This window comes from Sebastes umbrosus, chromosome 1, assembly GCF_015220745.1.
Source record: "Sebastes umbrosus isolate fSebUmb1 chromosome 1, fSebUmb1.pri, whole genome shotgun sequence".
NCBI lineage: Eukaryota > Metazoa > Chordata > Actinopteri > Perciformes > Sebastidae > Sebastes > Sebastes umbrosus.
In genome coordinates this window covers 8,859,291-8,882,999 of record NC_051269.1, presented here as the reverse complement: position 1 = coordinate 8,882,999, position 23,709 = coordinate 8,859,291, and the positions used below count along the sequence as shown (strand labels likewise).

The following is a 23,709-nucleotide window of genomic DNA, read 5'->3' as shown; positions in this document are numbered from 1 at the left end:
CTTTAAAACTGAGCCCACTCCAACGTAAAAATCACAAGTTGCGTTAATGCGTTAAAGAAATTAGAGGCATTAAAACTAATTTGCGTTAACACATTATTATTGCGTTAATTTGACAGCCCTAGTTTTATCATCACAAAACTGTGTAGGTCATTACAATCCAAGAGTATTTAACCTTAATCTCAAGTCTTACACAAAAAAAAACTTAAATAGAAACAAGTTTTTAAATCCACCGTGAAACAAAAATTGTGATATGCAAGATGATTTTCACTACATCACTTTCTACGCAAATCTGTCTCCCTGTCAGAGCCTCAAGACTTGTATTGGTATATTCTCTCTATAGAGAGAGACAACAGAAGTACCGTCCTGAGTTAACTTAGTCTTACCTTTGTTTCTGATGTATATACTGTAATGTTAACACTCAAGGTCAATTAAGTACTTGCATTCCTGATTATCTGTTAGGAGCCAATTAAAGGGACTCTTTGTAACTTTTTAAGCGTATAAATGTACCGGGTCGGGACACATGCGCGCTCGCACATGCTCACATACTCAAGACAGCACGCACGTTCTCGCTCAGCTCGTTCCAACTCTAGACGTGAATGCGCGCTCACTCCACACTGCAGAAGAGTTAGTTTAGCTCTGAGAATATCTAGTGAATGTACAGTGGACGTTCGGGCAAAAATAAATGCTGCAGCTCCTCCAGACCAACACAGGTTTACCGTGTCTTTTGAAGTGACGGGGCTCTGCAGCGAGAAACGTTATCGTCTACGGCCGGGTGCCGGTGTCTTCCTGCTCACTCCGGCTGCGGTCGCGAGACGATAACGTTACTCGCTGCGGAGCCCCGCTGCTTCCTGGAGGCTGAAGCAGGAAAAGCCAACACTAGAATCAGCAGTGATTCATGGAGAGACCTTCGTCTGGTCAGCTAACATTACTGCCAAGCAGCTGAAATATAGAGTGATATTGTGGTTTTAGCTGACGTGTGTCGCCTCACTGCTTTGAGTGATGCTCGTTCATGTCTATTTAGAGCGAGCCCGACGCCGATTTTCGTTGACTTAACAGCCACAGGTGTCGCTGTTAACAAGCATTTCTGAAAGTTACGAATAGTCCCTTCAATACATCCAATAAACCAACAGGTTTAGAAAAAAAAATGTGCGTCGGAGGGGAGTGCATTTTTGAAAACAATGAGAAAAACTCCTGCACACTGTCCGCTTACTGCTGAAATATTTATTAACACAACGTTACGGCCTGTCCGACTTTCATCAGGTAGACGGAAACATTGTATGCGAGAGTTTCTCTCATTGTTTTCAATAAACCAACAGAGAAATTAAAAGTAGTCGGCAGAATAACATCTCAGTCATGTAGAAATAAATTCTTGTCTGGAACACAGTGAGGCATTGTTTATTATTAGCAGCAGGAATCACAAAAGAAACATTAAACTTATTCAAATCTGTCTTTGAACAATATGAAGTTTGTGTCACATACAAAAAAAACAGCAGCGTGAGAGTTCATAGAACTGCACGGAGAGAGAAACGATAGTTATGGAAAGGTGCTTTATTTCTCCAAACATGACGTACAGCTTGAGAACATTCTTCATGGCGTCGAAACTAGAATATGCACATCATTACAAAAAAACGATACCTCATTTGTATAAAACAATATGTACATGGTTTTCAGCTCATGGTTGTCTGTACAACAGCAAACACATGAAGCTAAAAGGGGAATATTCATGGAATGATTGCTGCCTTTTTAATCGGGTTCACTTCATGTTGCTTCACGTATACTGAAGATATAAAACTATATGTAATTAAATAGCATGTAGCAGATAAAACTTGGATATCTAGCCTTGTTTTAGAATGGAGTACAGTAAATATAAAGGCCACTGGATATAATTCAAATACCCAATTATTCATCACATCATGACTAAATGTTTCCTGTCTGCGTTTAAAGCTCATAATGGCACAGTAATCACAGTAATGGCACACACCATAAAAGCCATTTTCTTCAGACGACATTTGGCAAAAGTTAATAGTAGTCAAGTAAATTTCACAATGCAACAATAATGCTGCCATGTATACAACAAAAAAAACCAAAAAAACATCTCAATCACACACGATGGCAACTATTTGTTTCGAGTATTTCTTTTAAAAATGAGAGTCCGACTTTAGCTGATGACCTCAGACAAATAAAGTGCACGAGGATTCAGTAGCTTTATGTTTTCAGAGAGAAATCTATTGGAATTTAATTTAATATACTCTAATTTAATCTACTTTATGGAATAAAATTGTTTATTTTAAAATGTTTTGAAGGATCACAGACCTTCCTACGAGAAAACAAACAAAAAAAAGTCTGATTTTTGTTGTTGAAAATGACTTCACCTCTTTCATGTTCGACTGGGTCTGTTGTGGAATGCAATTCAGGATTCGTTGTACGTGTGTAATACATTCAACCTCGGTTAAGCTCGCAAAAAAAATAATAAATACAAATGCAATAAAAAAAAGAAAAAAGCACAAATCAATCAAACAATCATCCATATGGCGTCCTACAGAAAAACTCTCCCTAAAATGTCCCGGTCCACCAGAAGAGCTCTACCGCTATTAGACACATGGTTCATTCTGTTGGTCTGATTGTAATCAGTAAAACTCAGTGCACGGTTACAAAATGTAAAATAAATATCACACACGTAAATAACATCCTAATTAGTGAACAAAGGGTTTCATCCGATGTCACTGGGCTATCACTTTATCCCCCCCCAAAACAATAATCACTCTCGTTCAACATGGTGAGTGGCTCCATTCATTTTTACATTAAAAGGAACAGTTTGACAATTTTTGGGAAAAATCGTATTCGCTTTCTTGCAGCGAGATGGATGAGAAGATCGATACCACTCTTGGATCTGTTAAAAAATATGGCTACAGCAGGTTAGCTTAGCTTAGCTTAGCATAAAGACTGGAAACAGTTGGCCTGGCTTTGTCCAAAGGCAACAAAAATCCACCTACCAGCACCTCTAAAGCTCACTAACCACAACGTTATATCTCGTTTGTTTAATGCGATCAAAATCCAAAGTGGATAACCGATAACTCGTCGGATATATTGTCCAGCCTGTATGATGGTGAATTTGTCCACTTTTATGTTATACAGGTTAAAATGTGTTAATCAGTGAACTTTAGAGACGCTGGCGCTCTTCACCAGAGAGGGAATAAGTGTATTTCCTTAGTGCCAAATTCCCACTAGGCAGCAGAGAAGAATGGCTTACCACAATAATTGAAATTTTTTCTGCGGCCGGGAGGCGTGTTCATGTGTTTCAGGCGGGAATAAATTCTTTGTAACATACGTCAACATGTCACAGGTGTCACAGGATCTGTTTACTGATTGGCACAATCAAACGGTCGCAGCTCGCTGAGCTCGGGAGCAGCCACCGCCGCAGATTTTCATAAATATTGCATGACAGCTCACCGCAGGCCGCACACTTCCCCGCTGCTCTGGTGCGAATTTGGCGTAAATGTCAAACTATTCCTTTAACAGACAGGTCAACTGAACACACGCTGTCAAACAACTGATTAAAAACTGTTTGTGTTTCGACTTAAAAACAAAAAGGAGTGATCCTGAAGTGCTGCATGAGGCGGAGGAAAACATACAAACCGACCTGTGACGTCTCAACTTTACAGAGAAATACTGAAACTATTTCCCCGGGATAATTAAGTTACGGTGTGAAAAAAACAAATCCCTCTTGTTTAAATAGAGACAGAGTAACAGCCCGAGTGACAAGAATGCAGCAGAAGCAGCTACAGTTAAATATAGCCACCCACATACGAGTCAGCTGTTCACACTGCTGAACCTTCAACATGATAAGAAATCGTTCCTGAGCATTCTCTCCTACCTGCACCGGCACTCCTACACATTAAAGACCTGGGTGGTGGACGTGGTGGGCACGGTGGCACTACTCAGTGTCGATGGTGCCGAGGGCCGCTCCCTTCTGACATACCTTGGCTTCCTCACTACAAAAGAAACACGAAACAAAAAGGGAACGTGCACGTGAGGAACCACAAGAGGAGACATACACTGGAATCACTCGTAGCATTTTTTGTGCTTTTAAGAACACCTTTTATGCACAAGATCACCTTTTTTTTGTGTGTGTGAATACAATGCAGTCATCATGACAACAGTCCTCAAATATGTAACACTCCTCGTCAACGTTGCCAAATGCTCCTACACAATGTTTTGACTGCTTTCTCAATAGCTTCACACAAAGTCTTACAACCTGTTCAGCAAGGTCAGAGAGTTTCAAAACAGGCTGTTTACAGATCGTTGTCTTACCTGTCGAGGAAGGGATCATGACAGCCTAGAAGGGAAACAAAAACAGAAATCAGAACCGTCCCTTTGAGACACATTTACAAACAATGCCAACAAGAGAACAATTGCTGCGGCTACAATAAATACATGCAGTCTCTACACCATCGTACTGTAGTGTGTGATTAGCTGTGAAACTAACAATAAAACTGACTCACCGTCTCGCTTGGTTGGAATATGAAGGCTGTAAAAGCACAACAAAATATTGTTACATGTGAGTTTAACGCACTGAAAATCAATTATTATCACTAAAGCATAGCAACAGCATTGTGTTTCCATGCCCAAGCACCTCCGTGCTTTATTATATTGAGTTTAATGGGTGTGGTGGGTCGACAAAACCCTGCTTGTGTAATTACGGCGTAATCAGAGCTGCGCGGTGCTTACCCTTGTTGCGGCGGTAGAAGATGCCCGGGAGTCGGTTGGAGCGTTTGAGGTAGAAAAAGGAGGCAACGGAGAGAATCAGGAACAGGCTGATCAACAGCGTTCCCAAGAGAAGAGAGGCCGCCACACCGGGCCCTCCTGCTCAGACAACAAAACAGGAAACAGTGGTGAATATCTTACCGGCTACTCTATCATCATACACAGCTATTACCCATGGAAAGGCGTTCCATTTTATTATCTAACTGAAATTTCAAACTTATTATAATAAATAAAGACTATATTACCCCTTAAAGTTGATTCCCTTTAAAACACATTTGCTTGCTTTTTTCCTAATAATTTAAACTCATTGAAACATTAGAGTAAAGGCCAAGGTTGGGTCCCAAATTCCATATTAACATGCTATTTAGTACGTTAACAGTATGTGAGATTTGTTAGTATGTCCGAAACCAAACCGTTTTTTTGAATTACATACTACTTCTGGTGAAATATTACAGAACGCAACGCTGGACACTACGGCGGCATAAATATTCCACAATGCAGTACTGACGACAATGTTCATAACGGACGTTGACAGACAGCTCTATAACATTAATATTGCTTCGATTTAACCGTAAGTATAACATTTCACTTTGCTAGGAGTAATATATATTTTAAAATTCCGACTTTGATTCTCACAAACCGTCATTTTGGTCACATGAGGTCGGCACGGGTTACAAATTACAGCTCAGTGCGTACGAAATGGTCCATACTACTGTTTATTCACACTAAAGTATGTTGAACAATAGTACACCTGTTGAGTATGCAGTGCATAGTATGTGATTTTGGACGCAGCCCAAGAAATAAATATGATGCATAAGGAAATAATGACTGTGGATATGATATCTTACCAATTTTAGGAAAGACGGTAGTTACGGTTGTGTGGTTTTTCCTCTCCACTGTATAGTCTAGTGAGCACACAAAAAGGGCAAATTAAAAAACAAACAAACATGTAACATTCAGGGTTTTGATCTATTTAGAAACAGACAGGTCCCCGTCCTTACTGTAGGTGCAGACTGTTATGTTCTCCAGATCCATAGCTGCTGAGTCACAGAATATGCAAACTGTGTTGCTGTTCTCAAGGATGCGCAAGAAGCATCCTGAAGGAGTCAAAACAAGAACATAGTTCACATGTTTGGCCCTTTAATACCCAGGTACTCACAGATTATTAATTTCACCCCACAATTTATCAGTTACAAGAAAGAAGTGAACATTTTGTTTGATTAGTTGCTTTATTTACTGTATTTATAGTATATATTTCTTGGTATTCACCAAAATAGAAAAAAGACATTTGCCAAACTAATCCAGTTCGTTGTCATATGTTGCCAAGGAAAATGGAACCACATCAGCACAGAGACAGGGCAGGCTGACATAATCATTTGTAGGGTTTTTGGGCGAGTGATGTAAAGTAACTAAGTACATTTACTCAAGTACTTTACACAATTTTGACATATTTTACTTGAGTATTTCCATTTTATGCTACTTTCTACTTCTACTTCACTACATATCAGATGTAAATATTATACGTTTTACTCCGCTACATTTACTTGTTACTTTTTAAATGATCAAATTACATGATATGATGCAGTACTATACTACTAATCTACCCAGTAGTATACAAAGTATCACATTGGCGAACTATAACATTCAAGAGCTGTTATATGTATTTATTAATGATAAAAACAGAACAATATAATATTCTATGATAATAGAACACTGTGAAAGGAGCCATTCAGCATAAGACGTACTTTCACTTTTTATACTGTAATTACATTTTACTGATAAAACTTTTGTACTTTTACTTAAGTAACATTTTGAATACAAGACTTTTACTTGAAATGTATTTTTAGGCTATAGTATTTCTACTTTTACTTAAGTAAGACATCAGAGTACTTCTTCCACCTCTGCATTGGAGGCTCCGTAGCTTTGTGCACAGTGATACACCACATTAATGGCCACATCATTCACTCTGGCTAATCTCTAACTGATGATGATAAAATAATAGTGATGTTAAAAGGTCTAAACTGTTAGTGCCACTCTGTGTGTGTATGCCAGCTTTAATCAGAGCAGTTTGAAAACATTACCTGGCTCACAGTGGGTGTCATTTGAACATGAGTTGTTCACTCTCTGTTTCTCACCACAACACTCCAGTGAGTTCTGATGTAAAGCCTGCAGACAGAAGAGCAGAATAACAAATCAATCTAACCTGAACAAGAGCACGCATTGGCTCTTTGGCAGAGTAACATCCATGTTCTACCTTAGTTACAGGTGTCTCGGGTCTGATGAGAATCACAGTTGCAGCCAAGACCAAAAGGAATGACAGAGCCATATTCAAACCCTTAAAGAGCGAACAGACTTGAATTAGATACACATCAATGACTTTGACAAGGTGCAATGTAGGACAAATACCAGGAAAGAAGAACGATCAAACAGAACACTATTTATCTAATAAAAGTGTCATACAGTATATATACTTTATCGTTAGGATAACCAGAATAAGTCAAATATGTTGGTAATGTTCTGTCTTGTGGAATCTGCTGTTTATTGACCAACCTAAACTTAATAACAAGGTCACATTTGTAATCTTGTTGACTTATTCTTTAATCACACATTTAGCGATTTAAATCCCAATCTTGACAAAAGATATACTTTTATTGTCCCCGTGGGGAAATATTTCCTAGACTCCGTCCAACTGCAGTTACAAACACTAAATTAAAACAACATCAACAACAATAATAAACGATTCCATACAAGACAGGGAAACAGTTTCACAGAAACGGATGTTTCAACACAAACACAGTCCACCTACATAATGGCACATACCATCACACACACCATGGCAGGTATTGCACCCAGGTAGTGCACTGCACCGTCTACCGTCCTGTCCATATTGCACAAACAATAGCCCAATATTACACAGATGCAACATATTGCTCTGTACCTATTTAACATATTGCAGTGTCCCTATTGTTTCATTTAGGCTTGCACAGCTATTAGTGTGTAGACAGCAATTCATACTTGTTTGGCTTCTTCTGGTAAATGAAAAAAAAAGAGGTATTGTGGAAAAAAAACATTTAATTTCTCAACATAAGACAGCAGTTTTATCTGTATGCCAAAACTGGAGCATCTATCTTACAGATTCTGCACTATTATAAAACACATTTCAAACAATCCCTAGCCCCTTTAATAACTTTTGAGGTGTCTTGCAAGACTGATATTATGTTTATTAAGAGTTAATTTACAAGTTTTGCTCCCCACCATATGTCATGAAACAGGGCACAGCATCAGACTTTATAGGTGAATGTCTGAATTAGTCTCTGATTTAACATGAAGTCTATTGTAGCTGCCTTAACCTGGCTGTTAAAATCACCTTCTGGCTGAGGATATGTTGAATCAGTGCATCAGTGTTGCATCCAGACTACACAGATAGCTATAACACCCACAACCACAAGAGTTCAGCTCATTTACAGCCTTTCTTAAAACACTTTTACACCTGTATATTGTTTGTTCAATGCAACATGATGCAGAGGTGAGCAGCAGCCTGCCTCAGGAAACATGTCATGCTAACAGTGAGCTGAGTTACACAGGATGCAGCCCAGGTGTGTAGCTAGCTAGCACCTGTCACTGTCAGTGGGATGATGAAGTGAAGTCGTGTTTGTGCTAACGCTAGCAGTCACAGCTACAACAACCATGTCAGCGTTACAGAGGCAGCTTTACTAATCTCTTTAAATCTGTTGTACCTGGTCGGGTGTGTTTAAAGCACAGACTGACACTGAGCAGCTGCTCACAACTAAAAGTTCACTACTCACCAGCAGCAGCAGCAGATACTGAGGCTGTGGCCTGACCAGACACCGAGCTGAGGGTTAATCAACAGGTCAGCTCCTCTGTAGTAGAGCTGGTACCATAAACACACCTAGAGTTACTGTCAGGTCTGTCATCAACACAGCTCCGCAGTTGAAGCACAGAGTCCTCCAGTCACACTGCGGAGCTACCAGCTACCTGCTCTCATCTAGCATACACACTTCCGGGGGCGGTTTTCAAAATAAAACCCCGACTGTGTTTATGATTAAAACAAATTAATCAATATGAGCACTACTACTACTAATAATAATAATGAATATAATAATAACAACAACAACATAACAATAACAATAATAGTAATAATAATAATAATAAAAAATACAAATAAAGATCACTACATTCAGTCCATTCATTTGTAAAGTAATTTTCAGGGAATATGCAGTACAACTGGAACCTGTTATAAAAATAAAACATAATTATAATTCTGGAGGCTAATAAAAGGCCCACTGAGGACAAAATCTATGAATGAAAACCTTGTTAATTAAAGCACATTTCGAATACAATACTGTGGAATTATTATTATTATTATTATTAATATCAACATGTTTCTGAAGTTGATGTACATGCAATGTGAATGAATTTCAATATTATTGAAATGAAAGGATAATTGTTTCTGAATAGTCACATTTGGCTAAATATGCTGAAGAAGTACTGGCTAATAATAATACTACTAATAATAAAACAACACTATATCAATTAACAATAATTCTCAACAATTAAAAATAAGGATCAATACATTCAGTCCATTCATTTGTACAGTAATTTTCTGGGAATATGCAGTACAACTGGAAGACGTCATAAAAAGCATAAAAATAAACCATCATTATAATTCTGGTGCCTCATAAAAAGCCCAATGAGGACAAAATCTATGACCTTGTCCACTAAAGCACATTTTGAATACAATACTGGGAAATTAAATTATTATTTTTTTATTATCAGCATGTTTCTGAAATTGATGTAACTGCAATGTGAATGAATTTCAATATTATTGAAATGAAAGGATAATTATTTCTGAATTTAAATTGTCATATTTGGCTAAATATGCTGAAGTAGTGCTGGCTAATAATAATAGTAATAATAATAATAAAAATAAAACAACACAATAACAATTAACAATAATTAGCAACAATTAAAAATAAGGATCAATACATTCAGTCCATTCATTTTTACAGTAATTTTCAGGGAATATGCAGTACCACTGGAACACGTCATAAAAAGCATAAATATAAACCATCATTATAATTGTGGTGCCTCATAAAAGGCCCACTGAGGACAAAATCTATTAATAATGAAAACCTTGTTCACTAAAGCACATTTTGAATACGAATTATTATTTTTTTAATATCAGCATGTTTCTGCAATTGATGTACATGCAATGTGAATGAATTAGAATATTATTGAAATGAAAGGATAATTGTTACTGAATGTAAATTGTCATATTTGGCTAAACATGCTGAAGAAGTATTGGCTAATACTTCTATTCAGATTATTGGTTGTTTTCCTCTCATGAAATACAGTTTGGGGTGCCTGTTATATAAGAAATAATACTACAGCAAAAGACCTTTCTCACAATAGACATTTTAACTTGTCATAGCAGGAAAAGCACAGGTGCAATTGATAACAATAGTGATGGCTCCATTTTGCATTTTCCATTTGCCAGTTAGACAGTATGCTTACCGGGTTAGTGTCACTGCACCTGAATGGACTGGTATTAGCCTGATTAACCTGTTATGTGGCTCCAGGGATTTTTTTTTGTTATTGACACCACACCTATGCCCTCTGTGGAATTTATTGTCAAGTTCCCATTAAATCCAATTGCAACCAGCATTCACTAGTACTATATTAGTGTTTAATTTAAAATCTAATTAACTATTAGGAATATGGATAATGTGATTAAAATGATAAAGCTCTTTCAATTTGAATTTGGCATAGGCCCTCTACACGACTTTGCCACAAAATTAACTCATAATATGGGGCCTGTCTTAGTTATATTACTAATTATTATATTATATTATTATAATGTACTATAGGGTGAAAATTCCCAAACAAATTTGCAATTAATGAAATTACCAAAACACAGCCAGAACAGTGAGGTGAATTTTGAGGCTTTTGGGGTCCCTCTATGTTACCAGTTCAACTATCTAGCCTTGATGGTAAGCCTACATTTATTGAATTAGCGATAATAATGTACCACCAATAAAGTAACTAACTAACTAACCAACCAACCAACCAACCACCTACCTAACTGTCTATCTATCTATCTAACTATCTAACTATCTAACTATCTAACCAGCCAGCCAGCCAGCCAGCCAGCCAGCCAACCAACCAGCCAGCCAGCCAGCCAACCAACCAGCCAGCCAGTCAACCAGCCAGCCAACCAACCAACCAACCAACCAACCAACCACCTACCTAACTATCTAACTAACTAACCAACCAACCAGCCAGCCAACCAGCCAACCAACCAGCCAGCCAGTCAACCAGCCAGCCAACCAACCAACCAACCAACCACCTACCTAACTATCTAACTAGCTAACTAACCAACCAACCAGCCAGCCAATCAACCAACCAACCAACCAACCAACAAACTAACTAACTAATTAGCCAGCCAGCCAACTAACTAACTAACTAACTAACCAACCAACCCACCCACCCACCCACCCACCAACTAACTAACTAACTAACTAACTAACTAACTAACCAACTAACCAACCAACCAACCAACCACCTACCTAACTGTCTATCTAACTATCTAACTAACTAACCAGCCAGCCAGCCAGCCAACCAGCCAGCCAGCCAACCAGCCAGCCAGCCAGTCAACCAGCCAGCCAACCAACCAACCAACCAACCAACCACCTACCTAACTATCTAACTAACTAACCAACCAACCAGCCAGCCAACCAGCCAACCAACCAGCCAGCCAGCCAATCAGCCAGCCAGTCAACCAGCCAGCCAACCACCTACCTAACTATCTAACTAACTAACTAACTAACCAACCAACCAGCCAGCCAATCAACCAACCAACCAACCAACCAACAAACTAACTAACTAATTAGCCAGCCAGCCAAGCAACTAACTAACTACCTACCTAACCAACCCACCAACCAACCAACTAACTAACTAGCTAACTAACGAACCAACTAACCAACCAACTAACCAATCAACCAACCAACCAACCAACTAACTAACTAGCCAGCCAACCAACTAACTAACTAGCTCACCAACCAACCAACTAACTAACTAACTACCTAACCAACCAACCAATCAACTAACTAACTAACTAACTAACTAACTAACTAACTAACTAACTAACTAACTAACTAACTTACTAACTTACTGACTAACTAACCACTGTTTCACCTAAGCAAAGTGTCCTTCAGGAGTTGTGCCACACATTCAGTGAACATAATGACAAACAGATTTTTTTCTCTAAAACATCTTTAAGAACTCATAAATTGAGTCTATATGCTGGAGAAATGCATGCTGATAGAGCAAATAAATAAACACATTCTCAAATCTCAAAAAACAAGGAAAAGCCTTTCAGTGTTTGTCTGTTGTTTTGGTCCTATCAAGTCGTAGTAGTGAGTTTTCCGACGGCCCGTGAAAGCAGCCAAGCCTCACATGGCGGGAGATTTAAACCCTCTCGAACTGACTGCCTGTTTACATCAGGCCTCTGCTAACTGTGAGTCCATCTGAACACATGTCTGAGCGTTTAGTAGACTATTTAATCCACGGTAACCACCGTACACTACTACATTTAAGGCGACTAGCATGTGAAAGGTGTGACGGTATTATCTAGCTAAACAGTTAACGGTAATTAAACTGACTCCGTGTTAATTAAAGCTAGCTCTCTAGATTAGCATTAATGCTAACTAATGCTAACTCTGACGACATCTGTCAGCAGCTGGAGTTATGCTAGTTAGCTTTTATTTTTAGCTTAGCTTTTATGTTTAGCATGTTTTTATTTTGTAATCTTTAATGTTTTTATGTTTTTATAACTGTTTTAATTATGTCTTAATGTTCTTGAATGTTTATTTAAAGCACTTTGAATTGCCTTGTTGCTGAAATGTGCTCTACAAATAAATCTGCCTTGCCTTGCCTATGCTAGAAGATCATAGCTTGCTAAACTGCTACTAACATGTTATATCTTTACAAACAGGTTATCAAACACAATGAATCATGTGAAGAACATAAAGGAAATGCTGAGCATCCCAACTGGAAGCAGGTGGTTAGCTTAAGTGTACTTAACAATGACTACCATTAACTATTGCTCTCTCCAACTGAGAATAATGATGTATGAAGCTGTTGTTAATTTAAATAACAGTGTAATAACATTTGATCATGAAGCCATCATGTTTACCTGAGTTCTACAAACACTTTCTCTGTTTTGCTGCACAAACAAATTGTGTGTTTGTGTTTTCTGGGGACAAAACAAATCAACAGAAATGTGGCTACCACTGGCTACTCCAGTTTCACAGACTCTCAGTTGTTCTTTGGGTCTCAGTTTTGGCCTGAAAATTCTCAAGGTGTGTCTCAAGATATGAGTGTGTCATCCAGGAACTCCCAGCAAAGTTCACAAGAGGTGAGATTTATCAACTTCATCTTACAAGTGGCAGTAATATACCCAGATGTATGGACAAACCCCTCTGGTTTCAAGGCATTATCACTTACATGTAGGGCTGACCTGGTATGGTACAGCTGATGGGATATTTGCATGTGTGTTGTACTGTGAGAAAAGAAAAGAAAAAGTGATGGTATTTGCAAGGCTACCACCTTTTTTTCACTTGTTTTTTTTCTTCTTCTTTTTTAGTAACTTTATACATAAATATACAGTATATACTTGAGACAATAGAAATTTCTTTCGTCAGAGATTTTGCTATATTGTTTGTTAGTTAGAAGCAAATGTACTCTATAGTGTATTATACATTATTGTGAGACACTTTATGAGCCATGATGATTAAAGCAGCAGTGGGTAGAATTTATAGCAAATATGATTAAAAAAAGTATTTTGTACAAAACGGTCACTATATCCTGACAGTAGTGCATGAGACAGTTAATCTGAAAACAACCATGTTCCTCAGTGTCCTCCGGTGCTCCTAATGGCATCTGCAGGATTTCACAGACCGGAGGAAAACAACCAATCAGAGCCGAGCTGGGGTCTGCCTTCTCTGAGAGGCTGTCAATCACTCACGAACTCCGATCAAACGGTCAAACTAGGCAGCGTTGATCAAATATGAATCAATATCCTGTTACTGTGATGCTTATTTATCTCCTCAAATGTTTTCAGAAACATCTTGTAGTGTACTGTTTAGCTGTAAAATGAGAAAGTTTGTGACCCGCAAGCCGTGTTGAGATCAGTTGAGGAAATGCCAAACACCGCCCAACAGCCGGAGCACAGCCAATAGGAACGCTCTCTCTAAAATGACCTGTGATTGGTCAAAGTGTCCCCACACGGACTAGATTTTCTAAAGCCTGAAAACAGAGCCATGAGGAGGTGCAGAAGTCTAGTTTTCTCTCAGAACACTTGAATTACAATATGCTGAAAGGTTATTATAGAATTTTTGCCCAATGATGCCAAAAACATTCAGCCTACTGCAGCTTTAAGTGAAGTAATTCATGAGGCCACCTGTTTCTTTGCATTATTTGGTGGATAAACTTTACCCATTTTATAGGACCAAGAGTGCATACAGTTTTATTAATCATCACTCAGATTATGTGAAAAATAGTTATGTTTTGTGTCTATATCTCTTTTCTTCTAGGAAAGTGACCCAAAGTTTTCAAGCAGTTATCACACTAAACCTTCCCTGTTTGGAGAATTAAAGGGCAAGAGCAAATCTTTTGGAATACTGGATAAATTTGAAGAGGACAAGAAAAGAGCAAAAGAAAAAAGTGACGGGTACATTTCTATATCACTTGAAACATGCAACTGGCCTTGAATTTATACTTGTAGGATTATTAAAAAAAAGTACGCCTAATCACTTCTGACATTTTTCTATCTGTCCTTTTGCTTTAACAGTGATACTTTAGCCAAAGAATGTAATCGTTTTCGAGAAACTCTCAACAATGTAAGTGATGTAGGCCTCCATTCTGTTGCTTTTTTGATTATACAGCTCCTCTTTTGTAGATGTGACATGTTAAAAAATGCTGCCATGTTTTTCAGATCCAACAGCTGGTCGCTGGAACAGAAAGAAATACTGCTGTGTGCCAAACGGTCCTCGAAAAATTTGACAATTTTGCATCAACATGTAAGTTTCCTAATTTGTTGATGAAATGATTGAACTTGGAGTCGCTCCCTGCATACTGTAGATCCAATTAATTTAGTAAAAAAGGCAGTGAGCAAATATTTATTATGACCAGTAGATGGTGCTCTTGGTCCAATGATTAAACATCGGTCAGTCATAATCCCCTCTAACTTTGGAAAATGACTATGTGGTTCCATACATTTTTAAATTGTATTGACTTCAGTGTATTAAAATGTGTTTTATACACTCATTTCTATCTTTTTGTTCTTTCGTCCCAGTGCAAAATAATCTTAACAGTCTTCAGAGTGACATTTCCCAGCAGTTTGAGACTTTGCTGAAGGAAGTGAGCTCCCAGAAAGAGATGATGACTGTACTGGAGGAGAAGGTGCAAAAGGTGAATAGTATGTATGGAGCTTATGGTCAAGATTGCTGCAGTTTCAAAGAGGTGAAGGCAGACTTTGGTGGCTAAATGTTTCTGATTAGTGATGAGCTTAACTGGTAATTTTTACTGTTTAGGGTGGGGACCCCACAGCAGAACTTGGTTCAAATCTGCAGAGTTTAAAGAATAGCCTGGAGTGTCTGAGAGAGGAGCAGGAGGGAGAACGAAACATGCTTGAAGAGGCTCTGAAGCTGCTCAGCACCTTCGTCTCACTGCACTCAGCCAAACCCAGACCTGAGAAAGTGACGGACAGTGCCATCCAGACGTCACCAGGGCTGGAACAGCCATTCTCCAACGTCCTGCAGAACAACCAGCTTGAAGACACACAGCTTACACGTAAGTCACACCACCTTGATCACGATCAGGCTGAAATTCCCCCTCAGAGTCCCAGCTGCATCATCGGAAAGAGGAAATCCACTCTGAGAGGCCATAGGATGCGCAAAAAGAGAGCGCTGGTGCTCTCACAACGCAGTAAGCACACTGTCATGAAGGAAAACCGACAACCTCTAATGAACTGTGACAAAAAACAAAATGTTTCAACACCTCTCTGTGAGCGTCGTGATCCAAACACGGTAACCGGCCAGGACAGTCTCAACCCAGACAGGGAGATAAGATCCATAGCTGAGCGATGTTTCATCACCCCTATCAGCTGCTGGTCTCAGGACAGCGACAGCTCTGTGTGCATTACAGGAATCGAACCCATCTTAGAGAAGATCTCAGCTGAGTCCAAGAGAGGGACCCCAGTGAAACCCCAAGGCCTCTGGCAGTTGTTTGACATGGATTGTGATTTTGATTTAGGCGTTTAGAGGCTGAGTAAAGGACTCAGAAGAGAGATGTATTTATGCTCTTATTTTTGGAGTACAAGCCAGAAATGTTTATTTATTACTACTTGTGACTCATTAGTTGTAGAGTTATTCCGTCTTTTTGAAGAATTAACACATTGATGAATGTTTTTGGTTTATATTTATGGTGGAGGAGCTGTGGAGGGGTGTAAAAAAGGTACTAATGATAAGTAAGTTTAGGACAGACTGGCCCACAAATACACATATTTAAAGTTTTTCTGCTGATGTAAAAAAAATATTGTAACACTTATTGTCTCTGCTGGCTTAATAATTAATTGATTCTGTACTTATACTGCTGACTTATAAATAAACTAAAAGAATTGAGTGTCTGTATTCAAATAAACAGCCATGCTCTATAATTGCTGAGGTGCATGTTTATTAGCAGAACTTTTTTTTATTATGCTTCAGCAAGCATGTCACAAAAAAAAAGTGATTAATACAATATAAAATATTCAATTTTATATTATGTCCATTTACTATAGTCATAATAAAGCTTTAGTATTTACCCTACAATAATAGACCAAATACTTTACCAGCATCTTGGTATGATTTGTATTAAAGTCCATCATTATAATTAGGGCTGCAACTAACAGTTATTTTCATATAGATGAATCTGTCAATTATTTTCTTGGTCAATCAATTAATCGTTTAGTCTATGAAATATATAAAAATAACAAAGAGACTTGCAAATTGTATTCAGAATTTCTCAGTGGCCACGGCTATGATGTCTTCAGTTTGTTTTGTCTGATCTACAAGCCGAAACCGTATGATATTCAATTTACTGTATGCGACAAAGAAACAGCAAATCGTCACATTTGAGAAGCTAGATCCAGAAGATAATTTACTTGAACAATTACTGAAATGATTATGCCAATTAATTTTCTGTCAATCAACTAATCGTTGCAGCTCTAGTTATAACCATAATAAACTGGGAAAAAAATGTTTGGAAACTTGTGTTTGGTGGATTATTTCTCTGTTGTTACAATGCTAATGTTCATTGTATTTCACATCGTTGGAAAGCCTGTTTATTTACCTTCACAATGATGTCCAACTTGTAAGGATCTTGCATTTGTGGGATGAGCAGCACAGCTGATTATGTGGGTAGCACCCAAGAAAGATTTGCCAAAATGCTCTGCCAATGGTAAACAGTGTATTCTCATAAGGCTACCAGGAAGCCTGCAATGACTGCCCTTCACCGTCAGGCCCGTTTGCGCTGGTGTCGACAACACAGACAATGGAACCTGAACATGTGGGGGAATGTCATGTTCAGTGATGAGTCCAGGTTCTGTCTGCCAAAGTTGGATGGCAGGGTCAAAGTATGGAGACGACGTGGAGAACGCTATGCTGATTGTTGAACCGATCGAGTAACAGCTTTTGGTGGGGGCAGTGTCATGGTGTGGGGCGGCATCTCCATCACTGGCAAAACAAAGCCTGTCATCATTGAAGGCCATCTCAATGCAGTGAGATATCGGGATGAGATTCTGCAGCCAGTGGCGATCCCGTATCTCCACAATCTGGGACCTAACTTCATCCTCCAAGAAACAACGCTCTCCCCCACAGAGCCAGGGTTATCACAGACTACCTCCACAATGTGGGAGTAGAGAGAATGGAACGGCCTGCCAAGAGTCCAGACCTCAACCCATTTCAACACTTGTGGGATCAGCTTGGGCGTGCTGTACGTGTTAGAGTGACCAACACAACCACGCTGGCTGATCTGCAGTGAATCCTGGTTGAGGAATGGAATGCCATCCCACAGCAACGTGTGACCAGGTTGGTGACCAGCATGAGGAGGAGGTGCCAGGCTGTTGTGGCTGTGTATGGATCTTCCACCGCTACTGAGGCTCCTGACGGTGTATTAAATAAATAAAGTGTAAAATAGCCAATATGTCTTGTTTGTTCCTTGTTACTGATAGAGAGTTCAATCATCCAATCCACCAAACAACTCAACACAAGAGTCAATACCAACAGGAGAATACACTATTGGCAGAGCATTTTGGCAAATTTTTCTTGGGCACTACCCACATAATCAGCTGTGCTGCTCATCCCACAAATGCATGATCCTTACAAGTTGGACATCATTGTGAAGGTAAATAAACATGCTTTCCAACCATGTAAAATATAATGCCTATTAGCATTGTAACAACAGAGAAATAATCCACCTAACACAAGTTTCCGAACTTTTTTCCCCCCAGTATATATGTCTGGTTAATGTCAAAGTAAATCATTTCCTGGTGTTGCTGATAGTGCTTTATGCCGCACAGCTGCAGGTTTCAGGTGATCAATCTCTGCAGATGTTACACAATTAGATAAAAAATAACAAATTCTATATTTACAAATGATCTTTCTATCCTCATTAACGTGAGAATCTCTCATAACAACATGCAAATCATTAACTGCAGATCCTCTGTCATGCAGGGCGCTAAAACCTTTTCTGCTTGAAAAAAATAATGCGTTTGGCCCAGCAATAAGTGTATTAATAATTATTAATTTTCTTTGCTAATTCTCCCACACAGACATTGACCCGATCTGACAGGGGTGTCACTGTTTAACTAAGTCTGCAGGTGGGGACATGAGTCCCCTCGGGTTGAGATTTGCCACTAAGCAGACGTCATAGTTGTCATGCATCAGAGCGCGCCGAGCCACCACTGTCCACCGGTTCTCCCACGGGTCCAGCTCCAAAATGTCCTTAGTTATATCATCATGGCGATCTAAAGGTAATTAAGAAACAGAGTAATACAGTCACTTTGAAGCATCTTTCAACCACTTTTTCATTCATTGGATATGGATATTCTGTCATTACCTGCTCCTTTGTAGTATCCACACACATAGATCTTGCCTCCCACCACTCCTGCGTTTGAGGCGTTGGTGCGCAGTGAGAGTTGGGCAGATGGGAGAGGAGGTCCATCCCTCCAGTAATTTCCATCTGGGTTGTAGATCTCCACAGCATCGAGGCAGCGGCGGGATTGCCCACGGTCCATACCCTCACATCCAATACCTCCTGCAAAAATAGCATCATTTTGTAAAACTAATTCTTACATGAATCAATGCAGTTCACTTCATGTAGCAGGATCATCACAATATTGTGTCTATATACGCATACTAAGAGAGATTTAAAATACAAAAGGGGACAAATTATCTTACCCATCACAAAAATTTCGCCATTGAGAGCAACAGCACTGCAGCGGTACTTTGAGTACTTCATGGGACCTAGCTCTTTCCACTTATTTGTGTTTGGATCATACTCCAGGAGGCGGTTACTAAGACGGTCGGGCTCATCATCCATGCGGTATGACTGGATGGTTGACGGGGAGGGAGGGTGTGACAAAGCAGAGCAGGTGCAGTCAGATTAGTCACATGCAAGATACCGAGCTCATAATAAATGTGTTGATGAAGTCTGATATCTAGATTTCACAAGTTAACTCATGTGTAAAAGATGTTTTGATATCACCTGTGGTGATCGACCGCCCATCACATAGAGGCGATCTTTCATCCTGACCACGCTGTGATAGGCTAAAGGCATAGGCAGGGGTGCTGCACTGCGCCAGGGTCCTCCCTGCAGAGACCATCGCGCCACACAGTTAGTGATGAGAAACTGGTTCTTCAGCTTCATCTGCCCACCCAGCAGGTACAGAGTGTCACCCAGTGACCCCAGAGCGTATGAATCACGGTACTCAGCTGACGTCAGGCACTCCCAGCTTCCTTGGGCCTCTACTTTGTACCTGGCAACCCAAGAAAACAATCAGTACCATCTGTGTGTGTGTGCAAATACTGAGTCACCATATGTGTCGCCTAATACCTTACCTGTAAATCTCAACATTCATGTCCTTCTGTCGGGCCATTTTGCGTACGCCTGCCTCTCCTGCCACTATAATATCATTTCTTTCAGTTACAACCCCGGTGCACACACACCCGAGAGCCTCTGCATAGCGAGGTGAAGTGATGTAGTAGGTTCGGCCTGTGGACGGGGCATAGCAAAAGCTGCGCTCAGTAAAGTTGCTGTATCTCGACCTAATCCCACCACCGTCGTTTCCAACACAGAGCAGCAGATCTGTGGTCTCCATGCCGTACCGCAGCTTTAGTTTGCGTGGTGCAGCTGAGGGATGCATCGCTGTGGCATCCAAGGCTTGATTGAGCATCTCTAGACATTCAGCATCCGCCAGTAGGACCGTGTTCCTCTTCATCGCCTCTTTCAAATAGTCTAGATTTATCAGTGGCAGACGAACCTTCCTCAGGAGCTCCGGAAGGTGCAGGCTACGGACCTCTCCATCCATTAGAGTGCTGTGTTTCACCCAGCGAAGGACCACATCCAGGATGGTCTCTTCTCGTGAAACATTGAGGTCATCAGAAGTCAGGAGCTTTCCCAGCTGATGGGCCTCCAGCTCCAGGACCTCCTCATTTTGGCAGACTTGGACAAAGTGCTGCCTCAGGTAACGCTGAGCATGGTCAGCCAGCTCCTCTGCACCAAGGTCACGGGCAAAGTAGTACACACCGAGGCAGTTGGAGGCGTCCATGTTCTCGGTCATGTGCAGCTGACAGCGAGTGAAGACGTCATCCATCTGCAGGAGGAAAGCTGCGATAGAGATGCCTTGTACGTTGGCGTTAGTGAGAGGAAGATCTGAGCAGTACATGTAGTTCAAGAGGAGGGCCAGGCTGTCTGCAGGGGTGTCGCGCAGGATTATTTCTCTGGTGTTGCACTCACGCAGGCCACATGTGAACATCACACGGAAGTACGGGCTAAAGGCGGCTAGGACGATGCGGTGACATGGAAAGCTGATGCCCTCAGCAACCAGCACCACATCTGTCAGATGCTCACTCTCCCTCATCTTCCTCAGCTGGTCGAGCAGCGTCAGTCCATGTTTGGCTGTAAGATCCATTTTGCCTCAACTTTTTAGAAACAGTAATATTTAAAAAGTTACAAAGGAAGTTGTATGCACTCTGAACAACTGGTCAGGAGATTGTTTCTGAAAAAAACGGAAAAAAAAAGGAAAAAAACAAAAACAAATGTTGAGCAGCTTAATAAGCTATAAATTAGTGTGAAATTTATTTATAATCTTAAAGCTGCTAGTCAAAAATAACTCTTTATTTTATGCACGTTTGTCATTCTTGAGTATCCTGGCAATGAAAATGTAGATAAAAGATAGTAATTATTGTATTACTTGATTAACCATAAGATTTTAACCATTAAAGCATATTTCAGTAATACAAAACCACAACCGTATATGGCTTAAGTAATGGGAAAGCTATAAGGATGTTTTCATGATCTTCACATTAAGGGATGCACCGCTCCGAATTTTTCAGTCCTGGTAGCGATAGCGATACCTGGGCTTTGGGTATCGGCCGATACCGAGTACCGATCCGATACCAGTGTTTAATTAATAAGCTGTATGCCTCACTGTGTGGAGTTGACTGTGATTATTCTTTAATGTGTAAGGCAACATCCAGCTTGACTTAAACATTGCATTCCTAACTTTGTACAACTTAATGTAACAAATAAATACAGAGATATAAATTTACTGAATTGTTATTTATTATTAAAATAATAAATCGTGCACCAGCAACTTGGTAAAAAATTTTCAAAATTAACAGGAATTACAATTCAGGTGTAAACCTTTTTTAATGCAGCAACAAATTGGTCAAAACTGAAACAGGATTTCAAATTCCAGTATATAATGTACATAGTATATAGAACTGAATTGAATAGATCGGCCCCATTATCACCGATATCTGATCCAGCTATTTGAGTCAGTATCGGCCTGATATCTGATCCGGTATCGGTGCATCCCTATTCACATTTAAGCTGCCATAATTCTAATGAACTACATTTAATATTGAGCCTTAGATTTAACAAGTACGAGCTAAATGCCACCATTGTCCATATAACATGTGCACGCTTAGTAAGTAAGTTAGCACTACATCTCTGACTGTTTACATTATACAGCATTACCATGTAAAAGCCTTACCATAGTCATCCGCTCCTCTGTTATCTTTGGTCTAAAAAGTCAAGTAAATGTCCACGTTTTTCATGTTGATGGTGGCGAATGTGTCAGTCAGGGGGCTTAGAGCGGGTCTGAGCAATTGCAAGAGACAAAGTTATGTACCCCCTCCACTGCTGTGGCCCTCTGAGCTGCTAACCCAAAATAGACAGTGTTGTGGCACACAGCAAGTAGGTCAGAAGGGTTTGAGTGGTCAGGACAATGTTAGTTTTTAAGCCATGATAGTGACAAACATTGTGATCATATTGACGTTCCTAATTTGACTCATTTGCATTAGGTTGTACTATCTATCTATGTGATTAAAGTAATTCTCCATTCCAGTTTGTTTGTCTCGGTCACATGCGTGCATCTCTGGAATGACTGTAATGAAACATTGCTCCCTGCTTGGATTCAGATTTCATGACGGCACTCTTAAAGGCCCAGTATACTGTATACTGCACCAAGTGTTGCAAAAATTAGACCTTGTTTATTAAAGTGGCAGTAGGCAGTATATATTTTTGGCATCATTGGGCAAAAATTTCCATAATAACCTTTCAGCATATTGTAATTCAAGTGTTCTGAGAGATAACTAGACCTCTTCTCCTCCTCATGGCTCTGTTTTCAGACCTTAGATAATCTAGCCTGTGACGGGAGACTTTGACCAATCACAGGTCATTTCATTGAGAGAGTGTTCCTATTGGCTGTGCTCCGGTCATGTGACCGGTATTTGGCATTCCTTCACCAGATTTCACAATGGCGGCGGCGTCACAAACTTTCTCATTTTACAGCTAAACTGTGCACTACAAGATGATTCTGAAAACATCTGAGGAGAGAAATAGGCATTAACGTAACATAATATTGATTCATATTTGATCAGCGCTGCCTAGTTTGAACGTTTGGTCGGAGTTCACGAGTGGTTGACAGCTGGCTCTCATAGACAGCAGATGGACAGCAGACCTCAGATCAGCTCTTACTGCTTGTTTTCCTCCGGTCTGTGAAATCTTGCAGATGCCGTTAGGAGCACCGGAGGACACAGAGGCACATGATTTTTTTTTCAGGTTACCTGTTTCATGTACTACTGTCATGATATAGCGACTGTTTTATAAAAATAACTTTTTTTTAATCATATTTGCTCCAATCTCTCCTACTTCAGCTTTAAGTTTGATTCATAAAATCTAAATTCTTGAGACTGTAGCATCAACCATTATACTTTTTTTTTTTCCATCTCATTATTATTATCATCATTATTTTGTTCAGAAGTAGCTCTCATAAAGTCAAACTGACCCCTATATTTTGAGTTTAAAGGGATAGTCCGGGTGTTTTGAAATGTGGGTGTATGAGGTTCTTATCCATAGTCAGTGTATTACCTACAGTAGATGACAGATGACAACATTTATTTTAGCCATCTAAAAGAAAGGCCCAACTAAAAAAAATCAACATCAGTTTAAGTGTTCGCTGTATTTAGAATTTCGCTGGTTTATCTTGCCATGAGACGCCTATACAGTCTGTTTCCGACGGGGAACTGAAACTGTTATCTAGGCTCTCGCCAATGCCACCAGACTCCATTAAAAAAAACAGTAATATTTTATCTCAGA

The 23,709-nt window shown here is 39.7% G+C and overlaps 3 protein-coding genes across 5 annotated transcripts; 1 reads left to right on the top strand and 2 right to left on the bottom strand.

Annotated features, from left to right (window-relative positions):
- Positions 1-1,379: 1,379 nt before the first annotated feature.
- Positions 1,380-8,787, bottom strand: c1h1orf159 (chromosome 1 C1orf159 homolog). The gene is made up of 9 exons (XM_037783150.1): positions 8,571-8,787; positions 7,019-7,099; positions 6,846-6,930; positions 5,766-5,861; positions 5,613-5,669; positions 4,729-4,863; positions 4,503-4,528; positions 4,312-4,336; positions 1,380-3,992 (listed from the first exon to the last, which is right to left on the bottom strand). Exons 2-9 carry the CDS (start codon positions 7,088-7,090, stop codon positions 3,889-3,891), a joined length of 600 nt encoding a protein of 199 aa, XP_037639078.1. The 5' UTR covers positions 7,091-7,099; positions 8,571-8,787; the 3' UTR covers positions 1,380-3,888.
- Positions 8,788-12,209: 3,422 nt separating this feature from the next.
- Positions 12,210-16,466, top strand: LOC119495189 (interactor of HORMAD1 protein 1). 3 transcript variants are annotated; one of them, XM_037793091.1, is made up of 8 exons: positions 12,210-12,301; positions 12,779-12,844; positions 13,063-13,201; positions 14,379-14,515; positions 14,636-14,684; positions 14,780-14,864; positions 15,140-15,255; positions 15,378-16,466. In XM_037793091.1, the coding sequence occupies exons 2-8, from the start codon at positions 12,792-12,794 to the stop codon at positions 16,104-16,106; spliced, it is 1,308 nt and encodes a 435-aa protein (XP_037649019.1). In that variant the 5' UTR covers positions 12,210-12,301; positions 12,779-12,791; the 3' UTR covers positions 16,107-16,466. The 3 variants fall into 3 exon arrangements, with proteins under 3 accessions (XP_037649019.1, XP_037641418.1, XP_037605970.1); XM_037785490.1 differs by lacking the exon at positions 12,210-12,301 and adding an exon at positions 12,309-12,399; XM_037750042.1 differs by lacking the exon at positions 12,210-12,301 and adding an exon at positions 12,414-12,432.
- A 1,841-nt stretch (positions 16,467-18,307) lies between these two features.
- On the bottom strand, positions 18,308-22,420 carry kbtbd12 (kelch repeat and BTB (POZ) domain containing 12). Its single transcript, XM_037779914.1, has 6 exons — positions 22,103-22,420; positions 19,944-21,103; positions 19,591-19,861; positions 19,284-19,434; positions 18,943-19,140; positions 18,308-18,850 (listed from the first exon to the last, which is right to left on the bottom strand). Exons 2-6 carry the CDS (start codon positions 21,014-21,016, stop codon positions 18,681-18,683), a joined length of 1,863 nt encoding a protein of 620 aa, XP_037635842.1. The 5' UTR covers positions 21,017-21,103; positions 22,103-22,420; the 3' UTR covers positions 18,308-18,680.
- Positions 22,421-23,709: the final 1,289 nt, after the last annotated feature.